This window comes from Rhineura floridana, chromosome 1 (genome assembly GCF_030035675.1).
Source record: "Rhineura floridana isolate rRhiFlo1 chromosome 1, rRhiFlo1.hap2, whole genome shotgun sequence".
Lineage (NCBI taxonomy): Eukaryota > Metazoa > Chordata > Lepidosauria > Squamata > Rhineuridae > Rhineura > Rhineura floridana.
Window position 1 is genome coordinate 170841854 of NC_084480.1, and position 16261 is coordinate 170858114.

General features: G+C 41.5%; 1 protein-coding gene across 2 annotated transcripts in view; it reads right to left on the reverse strand.

Annotated features, from left to right (window-relative positions):
• The window catches only part of SNX5 (sorting nexin 5), a 55757-nt gene that overhangs the window by 8791 nt on the left and 30705 nt on the right, over positions 1–16261 (reverse strand). For both annotated transcript variants that reach the window (XM_061585591.1, XM_061585599.1), the window contains 4 exons: positions 9178–9283; positions 9010–9085; positions 7090–7129; positions 5214–5300 (listed from right to left, as the gene is read on the reverse strand). In XM_061585591.1, coding sequence (XP_061441575.1) covers positions 5214–5300; positions 7090–7129; positions 9010–9085; positions 9178–9283 — 309 coding nt within the window. The remainder of the gene's footprint in view (positions 1–5213; positions 5301–7089; positions 7130–9009; positions 9086–9177; positions 9284–16261) is intronic.

Genomic DNA, 16261 nt, shown 5'->3' on the forward strand with positions numbered 1-16261 from the left:
GCAAAACTCTAATTTGTCAAGATTCCATTTTATTTGTATGACTGAGGTAAGCAGATAACAATTTATGAACCTACAGCAAGAAGACAAACTGACTTCTACTGGTCAGACATCCAGATTGTATACCATGCCAACTGAATTAGATATATAGGATCTAAATAGCCTTAAAAAGTCTTGGGATAAAGATTTTGAAAAGGAAACTGATGCTACTGATTAGAATAGATGGTCCGAGTGAATTAGAATTTTTAAAAGCTTGTTCATTATTAGTATAGCACATGAGTGAAAATTTCATATATAAATAAAACATCACACTGCTGGAGATGTCATAGAATCATAGAGTTGGAAGGGGCCTATAAAGCCATCAAGTCCAACCCCCTGCTCAATGCAGGAATCCAAATTAAAGCATACCCAACAAGGGCTGTCCAGCTGCCTCTAGAATGCCTCCAGTGTTGAAGGGCTCCCCACCTCCCAGGTAACTGGTTACATTGTCATACTGCTCTAACAGTTAGGAAGTTTTTCCTGATGTTCAGCCAAAATCTGGCTTCCTGCAACTTGAGCCCATTATTCCATGTTCTGCACTCTGGGATGATTGAGAAGAGATCCTGGCCCTCCTCTGTGTGGCAACTTTTCAAGTACTTGAAGAGTGCTATAATTTCTCCCCTTCAGTCTTCTCTTCTCAAGGCTAAACATGCACAGCTCATTCAGGCTCTCCTCATAAGGATTTGTTTCCAGTCCCCTGATCATCCTCGTTGCCCTACTCTGAACTCGTTCCAGTTTGTCTGCATCCTCCTTAAAGTGTGGTGTCCAGAACTCGATGCAGTACTCAACCAGTGCCGAATAGAGGGGAACGAATACTTCATACAATTTGGAAACTATACTTCTGTTAATGCAGCCTAAAATACCATTTGCCTTTTTTGCAGCTACATCCCATTGTTGGCTCATATTCAGCTTGTGATCAACAACCCCAAGGCCCTTCTCGTATGTAGTATTGCTGAGCCAAGTATCCTCCATCTTATAACTGTTCATTTGGTTTCTTTTCCCTAGGTATAGAACTTTGCACTTGTCCCTGTTAAATTTCATTCTATTGTTTTCAGTCCAATGCTCCAGCCTATCAAGATCACTCTGAATTTTTTTTGTCTTCCAAGGTATTAGCTGTCCCTCCCAATTTTGTATCATCTGCAAATTAGATAAGCATTCCCTGCACCTTCTCATCCAAGTCATTAATGAAAATTGTTTAAGAGCACTGGGCCCAGGACTGAGCCCTGCAATACTCCGCCATTACCTCCCCCCGCATTTGAGAAGGAACCATTGAGAAGCACTCTTTGAGTACAATTCTGTAGCCAACTGTGGATCCACCAGATAGTTGTTCCATCCAGCCCACATTTAGCTATCTTGCTAATCAGAGTATCATGGGGTACTTTGTCAAAAGCTTCGCTGAAAAGATATATTATGTCCACAGCATTCCCACAATCTACCAAGGAGGTTACCCAATCAAAAAAAAGAGATAAGATTAGCCTGGCAGGATTTGTTCTTGATAAATCCATGTTGGCTTCTAGTAATCACTGCATTATTTTCAAGATGCTTACAGATTGACTGCTTTATAATCTGCTGAATAATTTTTCCTGGGATTGATGTCAGGTTGACTGGACTGTAGTTCCCAGGTTCCTCCTTTTTGCCCTTTTTGATGATTGGGACAACATTAGCCCTCCTGCAATCATCTGGCATTTCACCCATCCACGATTTTGCAAAGATAATATGTCAGTAATGTCAACAGAATAAAGGTACCTACCACCACATGTGGTAGATGTACCCTAAAGTATATCCTTTGGGGTGTTGGTTTATAAAGAAAATATATTAACAAGATGTGAATATTACACCAATTCTGGCTCTATTAAACATTTTTTAAAACTTGAATAAAGACATTAAAAATAAGGAATTAATCTCATATGGACAACTGCAGTTAAAAATATCAAAATTATGGAAGGACTTAAAAGGAGCGACTATTGAACAATGGTGCTCCAAGCTATGGTTTATAGGAGGTGTGGGGAACATTTTATTTTTTACACCAATAGAAAGGAAAACGGATGGACAGCCCCAGTAGCATATTTATATCTCTGGAGTGAAAACAATATTTAAGAAGGAACTCACAGAATATGAAACTGACTATAGGAGGAACAGACCATTAACACCGTGCAGAAACAAAGAAATAAACTTTTCAACATTGTATGGTTTAATATATGCAAGTTTAATGTTCATGATTTGTTAAGCTTTTAAAATAAGAAAAGTTAGTTTTTTTATTAAAAAATCCCTTCAAATTGAGGTTCTGACCAACTTCTCTTTGCTGACTTTTACACACAGAAGTGAAACCTATTTATTCCAGCTGGCCTTGAGACAATTTATAAAAAAATTCCCTTCAAAAGGGCTGTCCTGGCCAGAACTGTATAGCAAAATATTGACAGTCCTTGAATGGAGGGACCTCTTCTGCCAGGCCAACAGATAAAGGGGCTCCCGTTCCTAGGTCACCTCTTGTTAGAAATGGCAACAGGTACAGTGGCTAGTTATAACAAGATATATCCTTGCTGTTGCAGCTGCTGCTCTTGCTATTCTCAGCCAGATAGCCTCTAGACATCTTTGGCTGCAGCAGCCCACTACCTTTGTTGCAGGCCAGGTGGGACTGGCTAGACTAAAGTAGGAAACAGGTACATTAAGTCTTACATCTAGATGGTGTTCAGACACTTCCAGCGAAACAGCACAGGCCTTTTCTAACAAGTTTACCTTCACAACCTCTCTGAGGTAGCGTTAGGCTAATGACAGACTTAAGCGAGCTTCATAGCCATTCCTGGGCCAAGGAAGTGATAAATGCCTCTTTACGAGAGGGAGTGGTCCCGGGCTGTCTGAAAGAGGCAGTGGTGAGACCACTCCTGAAAAAGCCTTCCTTGGACCCAGACAATTTTAACAGCTACAGGCCAGTGGCGAATGTTCCATTCCTGGGCAAGGTCTTGGAACGGGTGGTTGCTGGCCAGCTCCAGGCGCTATTGGATGAAACTGATTATCTAGATCCATTTCAATCGGGTTTTAGGCCCGGTTTTGGCACTGAGACAGCCTTGGTCGCCCTGTATGATGACCTATGTCGGGAAAGAGACAGAGGGAGTGTAACTCTGTTGATTCTCCTTGATCTCTCAGCGGCTTTTGATACCATCGACCATGGTATCCTTCTGGAGAGGCTCGCGGAGTTGGGAGTTGGAAGTACTGCTTGGCGGGTCGTCTCCAGAAGGTAGTGCTTGGGGAACATTGCTCGACACCGCGGGCTCTCCAATATGGGGTCCCGCAGGGGTCAGTTTTGTCCCCCCTGCTTTTTAATATCTACATGAAGCCGTTGGGAGAGGTCATCAGGAGTTTTGGAGTGCGTTGTCATCAGTATGCTGATGACACGCAGCTCTACCTCTCCTTTTCATCTTCTTCAGGTGAGGCTGTCGATTTGCTGAACCGTTGCCTGGCCTCGACAATGGACTGGATGAGAGTTAACAAACTGAAGCTCAATCCAGACAAGACTGAGATGCTGTTGGTGGACGGGTTCTCTGATCGGATGGTGGATATATACCCTGTCCTGGACGGGGTTACACTCCCCCTAAAGGACCGGGTTCGTAGTCTGGGAGTCTTTTTAGACTCTTCCCTCTCACTTGAAGCTCAAGTAGCCTCGGTGGTTAGGAATGCGTTTTACCAACTTCGGTTGGTAGCCCAGCTACGTCCCTATTTGAGTAAAGAGGACCTTACATCAGTGGTACATGCTCTGGTAACCTCACGTTTGGATTACTGTAATGCGCTTTACGTAGGGCTACCTTTGAAGACAGTTCGGAAGCTACAACTAGTGCAAAATGCGGCGGCCAGATTGCTGACAAGGACCAAGCGGTCCGAGCATATAACACCTGTTCTGGCCAGCTTGCACTGGTTGCCAATATGTTTCCGGGCTAGATTCAAAGTGTTGGTATTAACCTATAAAGCCTTATACGGTGCGGGACCACGATACCTTGCGGAACGCCTCTTCCGATATGAACCGGCCCGTGCACTACGTTCTGCTACGAAGGCCCTCCTCCGGGTTCCAACTCACAGGGAGGCCCGGAGGGTGATGACAAGATCTAGGGCCTTCTCAGTGGTGGCCCCCGAACTATGGAACAGTCTCCCTGAGGAAGTACACCTGGCGCCGACTCTGCTCTCCTTCCGGCGCCAGGTCAAAACCTTCCTATTCTCTGAAGCATTTTAAGTTACACTGATTTAATTTTAAAAATGTTTATTGTATTGGATTGTTGATTGTATTTTAGTATTATTTTGTTATTCATTGTATTTTTATGCTATTTTATGTTCACCGCCCAGAGAGCTATTGCTAGTCGGGCTGTATATAAATTTAATAAATAAATAAATAAAATAAATAAATAGTGATTTGAACCTCATCTCCTAGCCCAGCCTTTCCCAACTAGTGGGCCACCAGATGTTGTTGGACCACAACTCCCATCAGCCTCGGCCAGCACTGCCAATGGTCAGGAAAGATGGGAATTGTGGTCCAACAACATCTGGTGGCCCACTAGTTGGGAAAGGCTGTCCTAGCCAAAGTCTGTTAGTCTAGATCACGGGTACCCAACATGGTTCCCTCCAGATAATATTGGACTCCCAACTCCTGTTAGTTCCAGCTAGCATGGCCAAGGGTCAGGGAGGATCCAACATATTGGCTACCCCTGGTCTTGGCACTACAACCTATTGATTTTTGTGTAATTACTGTTACACCTGAATCAGAATGGGCTGTAAGAATCTCATTAGGAGGAGATGGGTATGAATTCCAGGTATGCCAAGAAGTGTAGGAATAGCCAAAGAAGTTCTGAACCTCACTGGCCAAAAAAGAACCCAGTCAGCAATGACACTGGTCTTCCCATTATCTTGATGGTTAAGGTGCTGGACTACGACCTGGGAGACCAAGATTCGAATCTCCACATAGCCAGGAAGCTCATGGGGTGACCCTGGGCCAGTCACTGCCTCTCAGCCACGTGAAAACCCTATTCATAGAGTCACCATAACTCGGAATCGACTTGAAGGCAGTAAATTTACATTTTATACCCTTTTCATCTTCAGATATGTGATCACATGGAGCATGTTAATACATTACTATTAGTGTGTATTGTTCTCATAATGGAAGTATCAAGAGAAAATCTTCAGAGAAGACTCACCTTTGCTGCTTCTATATTGAGCATATAATATCTTAGTAACTCTGTTAGTTTGAAGTCTTCATCAGAAGAAACACGATTCTCTACTTTCTATGGAGAAAAAAGCACAATTATTAAGTATATGGAACAATATTTTAAAATGTAATGTATACTGATTGTAGCATCTTTAAAAAGGAAAAAATACTTCTTAAATGAGGGACAGGCTAAATTCCAGAGAACCAGTAATTCCATTTCAGTGTGGCTTTAGGCCCAGTTTTGGAATGGAAACAGCCTAAGTTGCCCTGGTGAATGACCCACACCAAAAACATAAGGGAGTGTGTCTTGTAGTTCTTCCTGGAGAATTTTATTCCAAAAGATGGTGCTGGGAATTTCTGTTTGACATCTTGGTCACTGGCCTGTCAAATCCCTGTCGAACATTTACACAAAACCATTGTGAGAGGTCAGCTAGAGATTTGGAGTGCAGTGGATATTTCCCATTTAAATTTAGGTAGGCTGCCAAGGTCTTGGATCAGTGTCTGGGGCCTTTATGGACTGGATGTGAACTATGTAAGCATGCAGAAAAGCCGGTTTTGCACCCCAGAATCAAAGGCAATCCAGCAACATGTGTTTAAACTGTGAAACACTAGATGGCATGAATGTGACTTGTGTTGCATTCCCCTTAAACACAGGTTCATAGTTTTGGGGTACTCTTAGACCCAGCTGATGTTCAGGTGACAGCAGTGGCCCAGTATGCCTTTGTCCAACTTAGGCTGGTATACCAACTACAGATCTGGCCATAGTAACAGTTTGTCTAGGACTAGTGCCCAGGCAGCGGTGACGATGGCAGGGCAGGATGAGGAATCAACCCAGGTGGTCGCAATTGGGGCTGGTCGGTGTTGGTGCAGAAGACAACTGGAAAGGGTGGTGCACTGGGGTGACTGGAGTGTGACCACGCATGCCACGCCCTGGATGGAGGAACCGAGACATCTCACCACGGAAGTCCAGGGAACAGACAGTTTTTGGACCCTGTTTTCCCTGATCACATTAGCGCTGTCGATGGGTGCTAAATCTCCATCGCCTGCCTAGTTTATCAGAGCTCAGAGTATCAGCTGCAAATACATTCTTCCTGAGGCCCATGCAAGAAATTCCAGTGTTTGAATAATTTGCACTTGGGTCCCTTGTGGCCTACTCTGGCTTTTATACTGTGTTTATGTATATGGATATTGTTCATGTATTTTGCTTTGTAAATTAATTTGATTTTTTTAATTGTACCTTGTGTATTCTATTGTAAACCGCTTTGAGATCTTTCAGATAGTAAGCAGTCTATAAATGGAAATATAAATAAATAAATAAATAAAAAGCATGCCGTTGTTACATCTCTGGACTATTGGGATGCATTCTATGTGGGGCTGCCTTTGGAAAGAATTATGGAAGCTTCAATTGGTTCAGAATGCAATGACCTTTAAAGATCTTTAAAGTGCAAGGATACCTAAAGGACTGTCTTCCAAAATATTAACTTGCCTGCTCATTAAGATCATTGTCAGAGGCCCTCTTGTGTGGTCCAACTATCTGTGAAGTCTATCTAGCTGTGACTACGGAGAGGGCCTTCTCTGAGGAAGTCCCTCTTGAAAGAAGCTAGTATTGTCCCCCCTCCCTTTTGATATTTTATCAGATGGCAAAGATATCTAGCCAATATGGTTTTATAGCAATGACATGAGATAATTGTAGGGATTGTTTTGTCTTCTGCTGCTTCTTTTGTAGATATACACTTTTGCATTACTATTTATACTGTATAGAACTTATAATTCAATCTTAAATGTTTTGATTGTTTTTAATAGGGATGTTACTATTGGGAGGTGGGATATCAACCTTTTAAATAAATAAAAATAATAAAAGTTACCCGGAGTTTCTCAAAGAGCTCAGAAGTTTTCATCAAGTACCTGAAGAGGAATAGTATGAGAAGAGAAAGTTACTGTATCACCCAAATTCTGTACTCATACTAATAGCACTACATTAGCAGCCAATGTCCTGCGTTGGTAGGGGGTTGGAACAGATCAGTTTTTTATTCAAGCACTAGCCTGGCAGCTATAAGCAACCAGGCATTCTATGCAGGGAAGTGAGTAAGCTGGCTCCATGCCTCTTCTGCCAGACTGTTTAGTTTCTGTACTAGCTAAAGAGGAAGGCAAATCTCTTCCACCACAACTGACATGGAAATGCAGTGGGCTGGTGTGTGGATCGTCTCCATCAGTCCACTTGGTGGGAGGCAATTTAAGCCTATGTTTCCATGCTGACTGGGGTGGAGAGTGCTTCCTCTCCTTCCTGGCCAACACAGAAACACAGTCTGCTAGCCTCTTAGCAGGTTAGTAGAAGAAATGACAGGGTAGTAACTCTTATGGACTTGTTTACAAGGCTGGACTCTATGGTTCTACATGCCTGAACAGATCTGCACATTCTGCATGATCTCAGAGTTATTATGACACAAAGTAGAAGAAAATAGGGCAAAGCAGGAGGCGCCGTCAGCACAGGTATGAAGTCACAGGCAAGGACAAGATGTGCAGAGTGTGAACATCCCTGACTAACGGAAGGTGCTGCACCTAACTAATTGGATAATCTGAGGAATGCATCCATATTATTATACTGCTTGTGGCAAGCCATGCTGTCAGGTAGTGATTCTCATCACTATAGCAAGCCCAAACAGAAAGGATTGAGGATTTACGTTTGAGGAAGACATAATATAGCACTAGAAGAAGAGGACATAGACGAGGGGTCACTAATATGGCCCTCATGGGTGCCAATGTTCCCACCAGTACTTGCTATGGCACCCACAAAAGATCTCAAGAGTCCAAAATGCAGGAAACACTATTTGCACTGGCTTGGCTTCTCCTACATTGAACATGTCCCCTTAAACATGCCCACTTTTCATTGGATGCCAGTGCTAGACCCTCCCTTTTGAACACACAAGTGCAAAGAGCTTCCCTTTCTGACCGAATGTGAGGGTGCCTGATGTAGATGCCTCCCTCCCAACTGAATGGAGTGGGACATCCCTGTGCCATTTTGTGGTCCTATCTTTTTTCTGCCCTTATAGACCTGGTTGTCATTTTGTGTTATGCCACACCCATACTGCAGCAATTTTGTGACTGGAGCACATAGCACACTCAGAATTCCAAATGTGTTCACTGGCCCCAAAAAGTTGAAGATTCTATAGAATAAGATCGCTGGTGCTGTTCTAGCTGTCAGAGAGCAACTGGGGCAAAGAACTAGAAATATATTTGGATCTGGGACAGAAAGTCCAGCAATTATACAAATAATTATACATTTGCACCTATCCTCTCACACAATGGTTTATTTCCTGGAGTAAAACACTTTTGTATCAGTAGCTGACAACACACTCAAATGAATAGGATTAACTTTCTCCCCCCTGTATTTGCAGCAAAAAATAAAGATTTACTGAAGTCAGCTACTGTTGTAGAGCAGATGCAGTCAAATTCAGGGAGTAGAAGCAATTGGGAGTTGGGGAATCAACACTATTAAAGAGAAAAAGAGAAATTTACAGACACTGGCTGATATCCAACATTAAACATTCATTCATTGGCGATCACTCATGGCCGAGTAAGATTGTCATCCAGGGTAAGGTCTTTAACAGCAGGTCCGTAAGTGACTGTGGAGGCCAATTCTGGATCCACACAGCCTCCCACAATGAGGACATAGAGAAGACCCAATGAAATCATTGGACCTACTCTGAAAATGACAGCTGGATATCATCCACTGGCAAAAAATGAATCAATAGGACAGAAATACAGGGAAAAAAGCATGGACTCACTTTTTAATGACAGCTGGTTCTTCCAGAGCCAGGCTATTTAAGCAAGCCGAAGTATGAATATAGTCATCTGCAACATCTGTTGAGAAAGAGCACATAAAGCTTTCAGTCTTGCTTCTGAACAGAGAAGCATTTAGAAATACCCTGAGGAAGTGTATGTGAAAAAGTTACTTTTATGAGATCTTGTCATCTTATCTGCCTTTGCACATGCTTCCTTGATTCTGTTGTAGTAGTTTACAAAAAACGTCTTCTCTTGTCCAAAGAAATCATCTACTTCCTGGAAAGAGAGATTTTAGGGTGATTAAAGTACCACAAGTAGTGCTTTGACCAGGGCAATGAGAGAATTAGCCAAAGTGTTACCTACACACTAGCCCTCTTCAGGTATTTTTTTTTTTTACAATAATTTTTATTCAAATTTTCATAAAACATACAAAACAAAATCATAAAACATTCGAAGACAAAAAACAAAACAAAACAAAAATAATTAAACAAAAAAAATAAAATATTGACTTCCCATTTGTCACAGATCAAATCAGTTATAGGTCTACAATATATAACAATCCTGACTCTTAAATCATATTATAAAATCACTTTCCTCCAGTAGTTATCTTAATTAATCATCAAATCTCATAAACATTACTTTATTCTTTCCACAAAAAGTCAAAGAGAGGTTTCAATTCTTTAAGAAATATATCTATCAATTTTTCTCCAAATAAACATTTCGATTAATCCATCTCCTGAAAATCTGTTAGGTTCAATAATTTCAATAGCCATTATTCCATTATCCCTATTAGTTCCATCTTCCATCTTCAATAGTCCTGTTAAGTCCAGTAATTTCAGTGTCGAATCTTCCATTATCAGTATTCCATAATAATCTTGCTGTCATAGCCATAGTCATATAATAAGAGTCTGATGGGAATTTCCTCTATCCCAAATATTTTCTTGCCATCCATTCTGAATAAGTTGCTGAAATACTGTTGTAAAGTCATATCTCTGTTCTTCTTTTTTACAAAATGCACTGGCTCATCTCTTGAGAGTTTTTCCATTGTCATATGGCTGCAGTTAATTCCATAGATTTTCTCTATATCAAACTCCATCACGTCATTCCAGTCCAAAAGATTATCCAAGCCATTGATAACTTTATCTCTAATATCTTCATTAATTTCTTCAGAGATAACGTTAAATTCCAAACAGTAGATTTTATTTCTAAAATCCATAAACTCCAGATCTTTTTCCAATTCCACATTTGTTCCAATCTCCAGGGCTTGTATCTTCCCTTTATTTTTTCTTTTCTCATCTCTGATCTCATTCTCCTCTCTCACAGGATCCCCTATTTCTTTAAGCTCCTGCGTCATTTTGCTCAGTTCAATTTTCAGCTCCTTACTACCCTGTCGCAGGGTTTGTTTCGTTATCTCAATCTCATCCATTATTTTCTGAAACATAGTTACTTCCAGATTCTCAGCCACTTTCTTGATTGCCATTTTTAAAACCACAAAAACAAAGCAAAACAAAAATAAAGAAGAACCACTTCTTATTTCAGCAACAATTGGGTTAATATTCCAGGCTTGATGACATCACAGTATAAACAGAGCAGCCTGCCTTATCTCTCTATGTTCAAGAATGCAAAACAAATTTAGTTCCCAGCATCAAAACAGTTAGTGGCGTCGTGAAGAAGCAGATTCGTCAAAATAAAATAGACCAAAAAGAGAATAGTCCCAGACAATATAATATTCCTCGGAATAGAAATCCCTCTTCTGTTTATATCTTTAGAATGCACTTCCAGGACAGCTTTTTGCGACAGAAACAGAGATAAGCTGTTAATTTCGTGAATAACCGAGAAGAGTTATAGCTCACCCAGAAGTTGTCCAAAGCCAATCAATCTGACAAATCTCCTTTTGCTGCAACAATTTAAACCAAGTAAAAAAAAATAATAGAAAGAAGGGTGCTTGCCTGTTAGTCCATTCTCTCTTTAAAGAAAAGATAAACGTATCGCTTAAACAGATAGAGCTTGTTAGGAAGTCGGTCCGGCATTGTTGGCTGGACCTTATCTCATAAATTAATGAAATCCAGTCCTCCCAACAAAAACAGGCTTTTGAGGTTGATCTCTACGTTTCTCCCTGCCCGGGAGAAATTTCATCAGTCAAAAAAAAATGTTCTGACTGATTTATATCTGAATAAGCTTCTTTTGAGGCGGGAGCCCGTCCCAAAAGCAGGCACAAGCGAAGTCACCCTTCCCGGAAGTCACTAGCCCTCTTCAGGTATTAATGCTTCTGCATTACTCAACATGGAAGCAGGGACATGCAGAGCAGCCCCCGTCCCCTAGTGTTTGTGCAAATGGTCTAACCACCTGTACTGACAGAGCCTTCATGCATACTGCTGTACATACAAAGACTTCAATGTGACCTGCAACCCTGCTCTATGTGTAAAGACAGTCACAGTGTTAATGGAAAGGCTAGGGGGTGGGGGCTATCCAGTGCATCCCCTCTCTAATGTTGACCAAGATGGGGCATTAATGCCTGGAGATTGTTCATCATAGTGTGAAGACTCAACTGAGGTGGCAAACTATTTGTAGTTTCTGCCATTGGTTTCAAATGAGGCTTGTACAGGTGAACTTTTTGGTGGGTCATACCCCAGCCCATGTCCTTACACAAAATAATTAAGTATGTTCCACTATTTAAAGTAACTACTATAATTTTGTATGAAATCCTAATAGGGGACGGTTAAGTATGCTGTAAAAGCCAGACATGGTGAGACAAGACTCATGACTGAAATAATGCAATTGAAGGATACAGAAGAAATAGACTCAACAGAAAGGGAGGGGAGGGAAGTGCAAGAGTAGCACTATATGTAAAGAATGTATATACCTACATTGGAAAGCATCTGGGTGAGGAGAAACAAACAAAAGTGGCATCGTTGTGCTAGTAGACTATACTAGAACCATGAAGCTAGCCGTGACATGAATGCTGCTTTCCTGAAACAGATTACAAAACTTTCAGAGACAAGCCATACAAGTAATGGGGGCTTTCAACTATCCTGACACCTACTGGAAATCTAACAATGCTAAGAATACAACACTCAAATCAATTTTGACTTACCTTGGTGAAACTTATATCTCTCAGAAGGTGAAGGAAGAACAAGGATATCTGCTATCCTGGACTTAATCCAGACTAACAGGGAAGAACATATTAAAGAAGTGAAAGTGGTAGGAACTTTGGAGGAAGTGACCATCTTGAAATTCATGACAACAGGGAAGGAGAACTTGAGTCCCTCCAGATGTTAGTGGATTACAACTCCTATCACCTGTGACCATTGGCCATACTGATGCAACTTGGGAGTCCAACAGCATTGGGAATGCCACAGGTTCCCCACCCCTCCATGATAATAAGGGATGTGAAAACTGAACATAGTCAGACTTGACTTTAGAAAAGTCCATTTCAAACAGTTTCAAGAAAAGCTGGGCAGAATTCCATACCAATAAATTCTTAAGGGGAAGAGAGTTCAAGTAGTATGGGATACTGAAGGCACAATCAAACTATTTCAATGAGAAAGGAAATGGGACATCTGAAAATGCCAGTGAAGAATAAGCACTGCACAGGGAGCTTTCTGGTTGGCAGACTTAGGGGTCAGGAAAGGTAAGGCCCAGAATGACCTGGAACTTGCAAGAGATGCCAAAGATAAAAAAGGGGGGGGCTTCTTTAATCATGGCAAGATCAAGAACAACAGAAAAGAAGGATTATTAGAAAAAAGAGAAGAGTTAACCAGTGATCCCTCCTCTAGGATGCACACCTTAACATGGTGAGGGGGGTTGAGAGTATTGAAGAAGCTGACAGCAATGCCATCAGGAGTCTAGACCAAGAGGCTAGACTCCTAGCAGGGGCACCCAAGGTGGAATGGTCAAAGCTGAGACCCCAGACTAAGATGCATCCAGACTCAGGGTAAGGCAATGGTAACCCACCTCTGAATACATCTTACCATGAAAACCTTATGAACAGAGTATCCAAAATGCAACACGAGATAGTGCCGGAAGACGAGACCCCCAGGTCAGATGGCACTCAGCGAACTACTGGGGAAGAACAACAGACAAGTAGCGCTGTGACTAATGATGCCACTGGGTCAAAGCCGAATGGAAGCCCAGAGGCTGATGCGCACAGATGTGAAAGGAGAGTCTGGAGTTGTACGACACACACAAAAGGAACATGGAATGTGAGAAGCATGAACCAGGGAAAGTTAGAAACCATCAAGCAAGAAATGGAATGTATCAACATTACAATACTTGGTGTGAGCGAACTAAAATGGACGGGAATGGGACATTTTCAATCAGGCAACTACAAGATATTTTATGCAGGAAATGAGAAATTAAGAAGAAACGGGGTTGCTTTAATAGTGAGAAGTGATGCAGCAAAAGCAATTCGGAGCTATAACGCTAGGTTTGAGCAAGTGATATCCATGAGATTTAATGGGAAACCTATTAACATAACCATCATCCAAGTCTATGCTTCAATGACAAACAGAAGAAGAGGAATTGGAGAGATTTTACTCAGAAGTACAGGAAGAAATTGATCACACACCCAAACAAGATGTTCTGATAATCATGGGAGACTGGAATATGAAAGTAGGGAACAGAGAAGAACTAGAAATTGTGGGGCTTAGGAGACAGAAACGAAGAGGAAGAAAGCCTTATTGAATTTTGTGAAACCAATAATTTGTCTCTTGCAAACACATTTTTTGAGTAACCAAAAAGATGAGTGTACATGTGGACATCACCAAATGGTCAATATAGGATTCAAATCAATTACATAATTGGTAGCAGAAGATAGAGAAGTTCCATACTTTCTACAAAAACAACACCAAGAGCAGACCTTGGTACAGATCGTGAACTGGTAATATTGAAAGTCAGAGTAAAGCTAAAGAACAACAACAAAGCAATCATATGCCAAAATACAATTTAAATAACATCCCAGAAGAATATAAAGATCAAATAAGAAACAAATCTGAGGCTTTAAACTTAGTTGCCAGAGAACCAGAAGAACTATGGAGTGAAGTCAGAAACATTATCAGGGAAGGATGCAAAAAGACAATACAGTAGGGCCCCACTCATATGGCAGGTTACATTCCAGGCCCCCGCTGAAAAGCGAAAACTGCCAGAAAGTGCGGCCCTACTGTATTCCAGCCACCGTGCTCCAGCTGACAGCAATCAGCTGTAACGCACAAGCTCCCTGTGCTCCAGCTGATCAGCTGCAGCACACAATCAGCTGTAGTGCATGGAACTCCAGCCACCGCGCTACAGCTGACAGTGATCAGCTGGAACATGCGAGCTTCCCGCGCTACAGCTGATTGCTGTCAGCTGGAGCACAGCGGCTGGAGCTCACCGTGCTACAGCTGATCACCCTGCTGGCACCGCCGTATTAGCAGAATGCCGAAAAGCGGGGCCCTACTGTACCTCTAGTTAAAAAGAAATACCTCAGTGGATGACTGATGAAACTCTTAAAATGGTTAAAGAGAGAAGGAAAGCAAAAGGGGACAGAAACACGGTAATAACCCTAAATGCAACAATACAGCATCTCACACGTAGGGACAAAAAAAACTACTGTAATAGATATTGTAAAGAAATAGAAGAGGACAACAAAAAAGGTAGAACAAGAGCCCTATTTCAAAAGATTGGAAAAATTAAAGGGAAATTTAAACCAAGAGTAGGGATATTGAATACTTAACAGAGGAACACATTGACTCCCATCAGCCCAACTGTAGTTTAAAAAAGGAATGTTTCCAAGCTCTGACGATGTGCTCAGCAGCTGAGTCCAAGAAGAGCGTTGGGCGCCATCAATTTGTGCACTCAGCGTCTCTCTGTATTCTGGCAATTTTCCGCCGCAAAAACGGAACAAGCGCCAAACATATGGAACATGGATACAATTCAAAACCACCGCATTAGCGAAGCACCGAGAAGCGAAGCGCAGGAAGTGTGGCCCTACTGTACTGTAAGGACAGAATATGGAGAAACCGAAGGGTTCCCTATTTCAAAGGGTGTGAGACAGGGGTGTATTTTAACACCCTATTTGTTTAATCTATATGCAGACATATCATATGGAAAGCGGGATTGGGCCAAGATGAAAGAGGTGTGAAAATTGGAGGGAGAAATAACAATAATTTAAGATATGCAGACGATACCATACCATTAGCAGAAACCAGTAATGATTTGAAACGAATGCTGATGAAAGTTAAAGAGAAAAGCACAAAAGTAGAACTGCAGCTGAATGTCAAGAAGTCTAAAGTAATGACAACAGAAAATTTATGTAACTTTGAAGTTGACAATGAGGACATTGAACTTGCCAAAGATTATCAATATCTCGGCACAGTCATTAATCAAAATGGAGACAATAGTCAAGAAATCAGAAGAAGGCTAGGACTGGGGAGGGCAGCTATGAGAGAACTAGAAAAGGTCCTCAAATGCAAAGATTTATCACTGAATACTAAAGTCAGAATCATTCAGACCATGGTATTCTCAATCTCTAGGTATGGATGTGAAAGTTGGACAGTGAAAAAAGTACATAAAAAAATCAACTCATTTGAAATGTGGTGTTTTAGGAGAGCTTTGCGCATACCATGGACTGCGAAAAAGACCAATAATTGGGTGTCACAACCAATTAAACCAGAACTGTCACTAGAAGCTAGAATGATGAAACTGAGGTTATCATACTTTGGGCACATAATAAGGCATGATTCACTAGAAAACACAATAATGCTGGGAAAAACAGAAGGGAGTAGAAAAAGAGGAAGGCCAAACAAGAAATGGATTGATTCCACAAAGGAAGCCACAGATCCGAACTTACAAGATCTGAACAGGGTGGTTTATAACAGATGCTATTGGAGGTCGCTGATTCATAGGGTTGCCATACATTGAAATCGACTTGAAGGCACTTAACAACAACAACCACAACCAGTGACCAAGAGAATATGTTATTACAAAACTCCTTTGTCTTATCCCAGGAAGGGAAAAATAGAAGAGATAAGGAGGGACTTGCATCCCAGGATAGGTATTTTCCAGCTATAAAAAAGGAACATCTCCAAGATCACCCTCAGTATTCAAGGACTCAAACGTGGCCAATGTAACACCAATTTTTAAAAATCCTGGATGTTACAGGTCTGTTAGCTTAACTTCTGTTCTGGGGAAAATGGTGGAAAATAGTGTTAAGGATAAAATTACTAAGCACATAGAAGAGTAAGTCATGCTGAAGCAAAACTGGCATGGTTCCTGCAA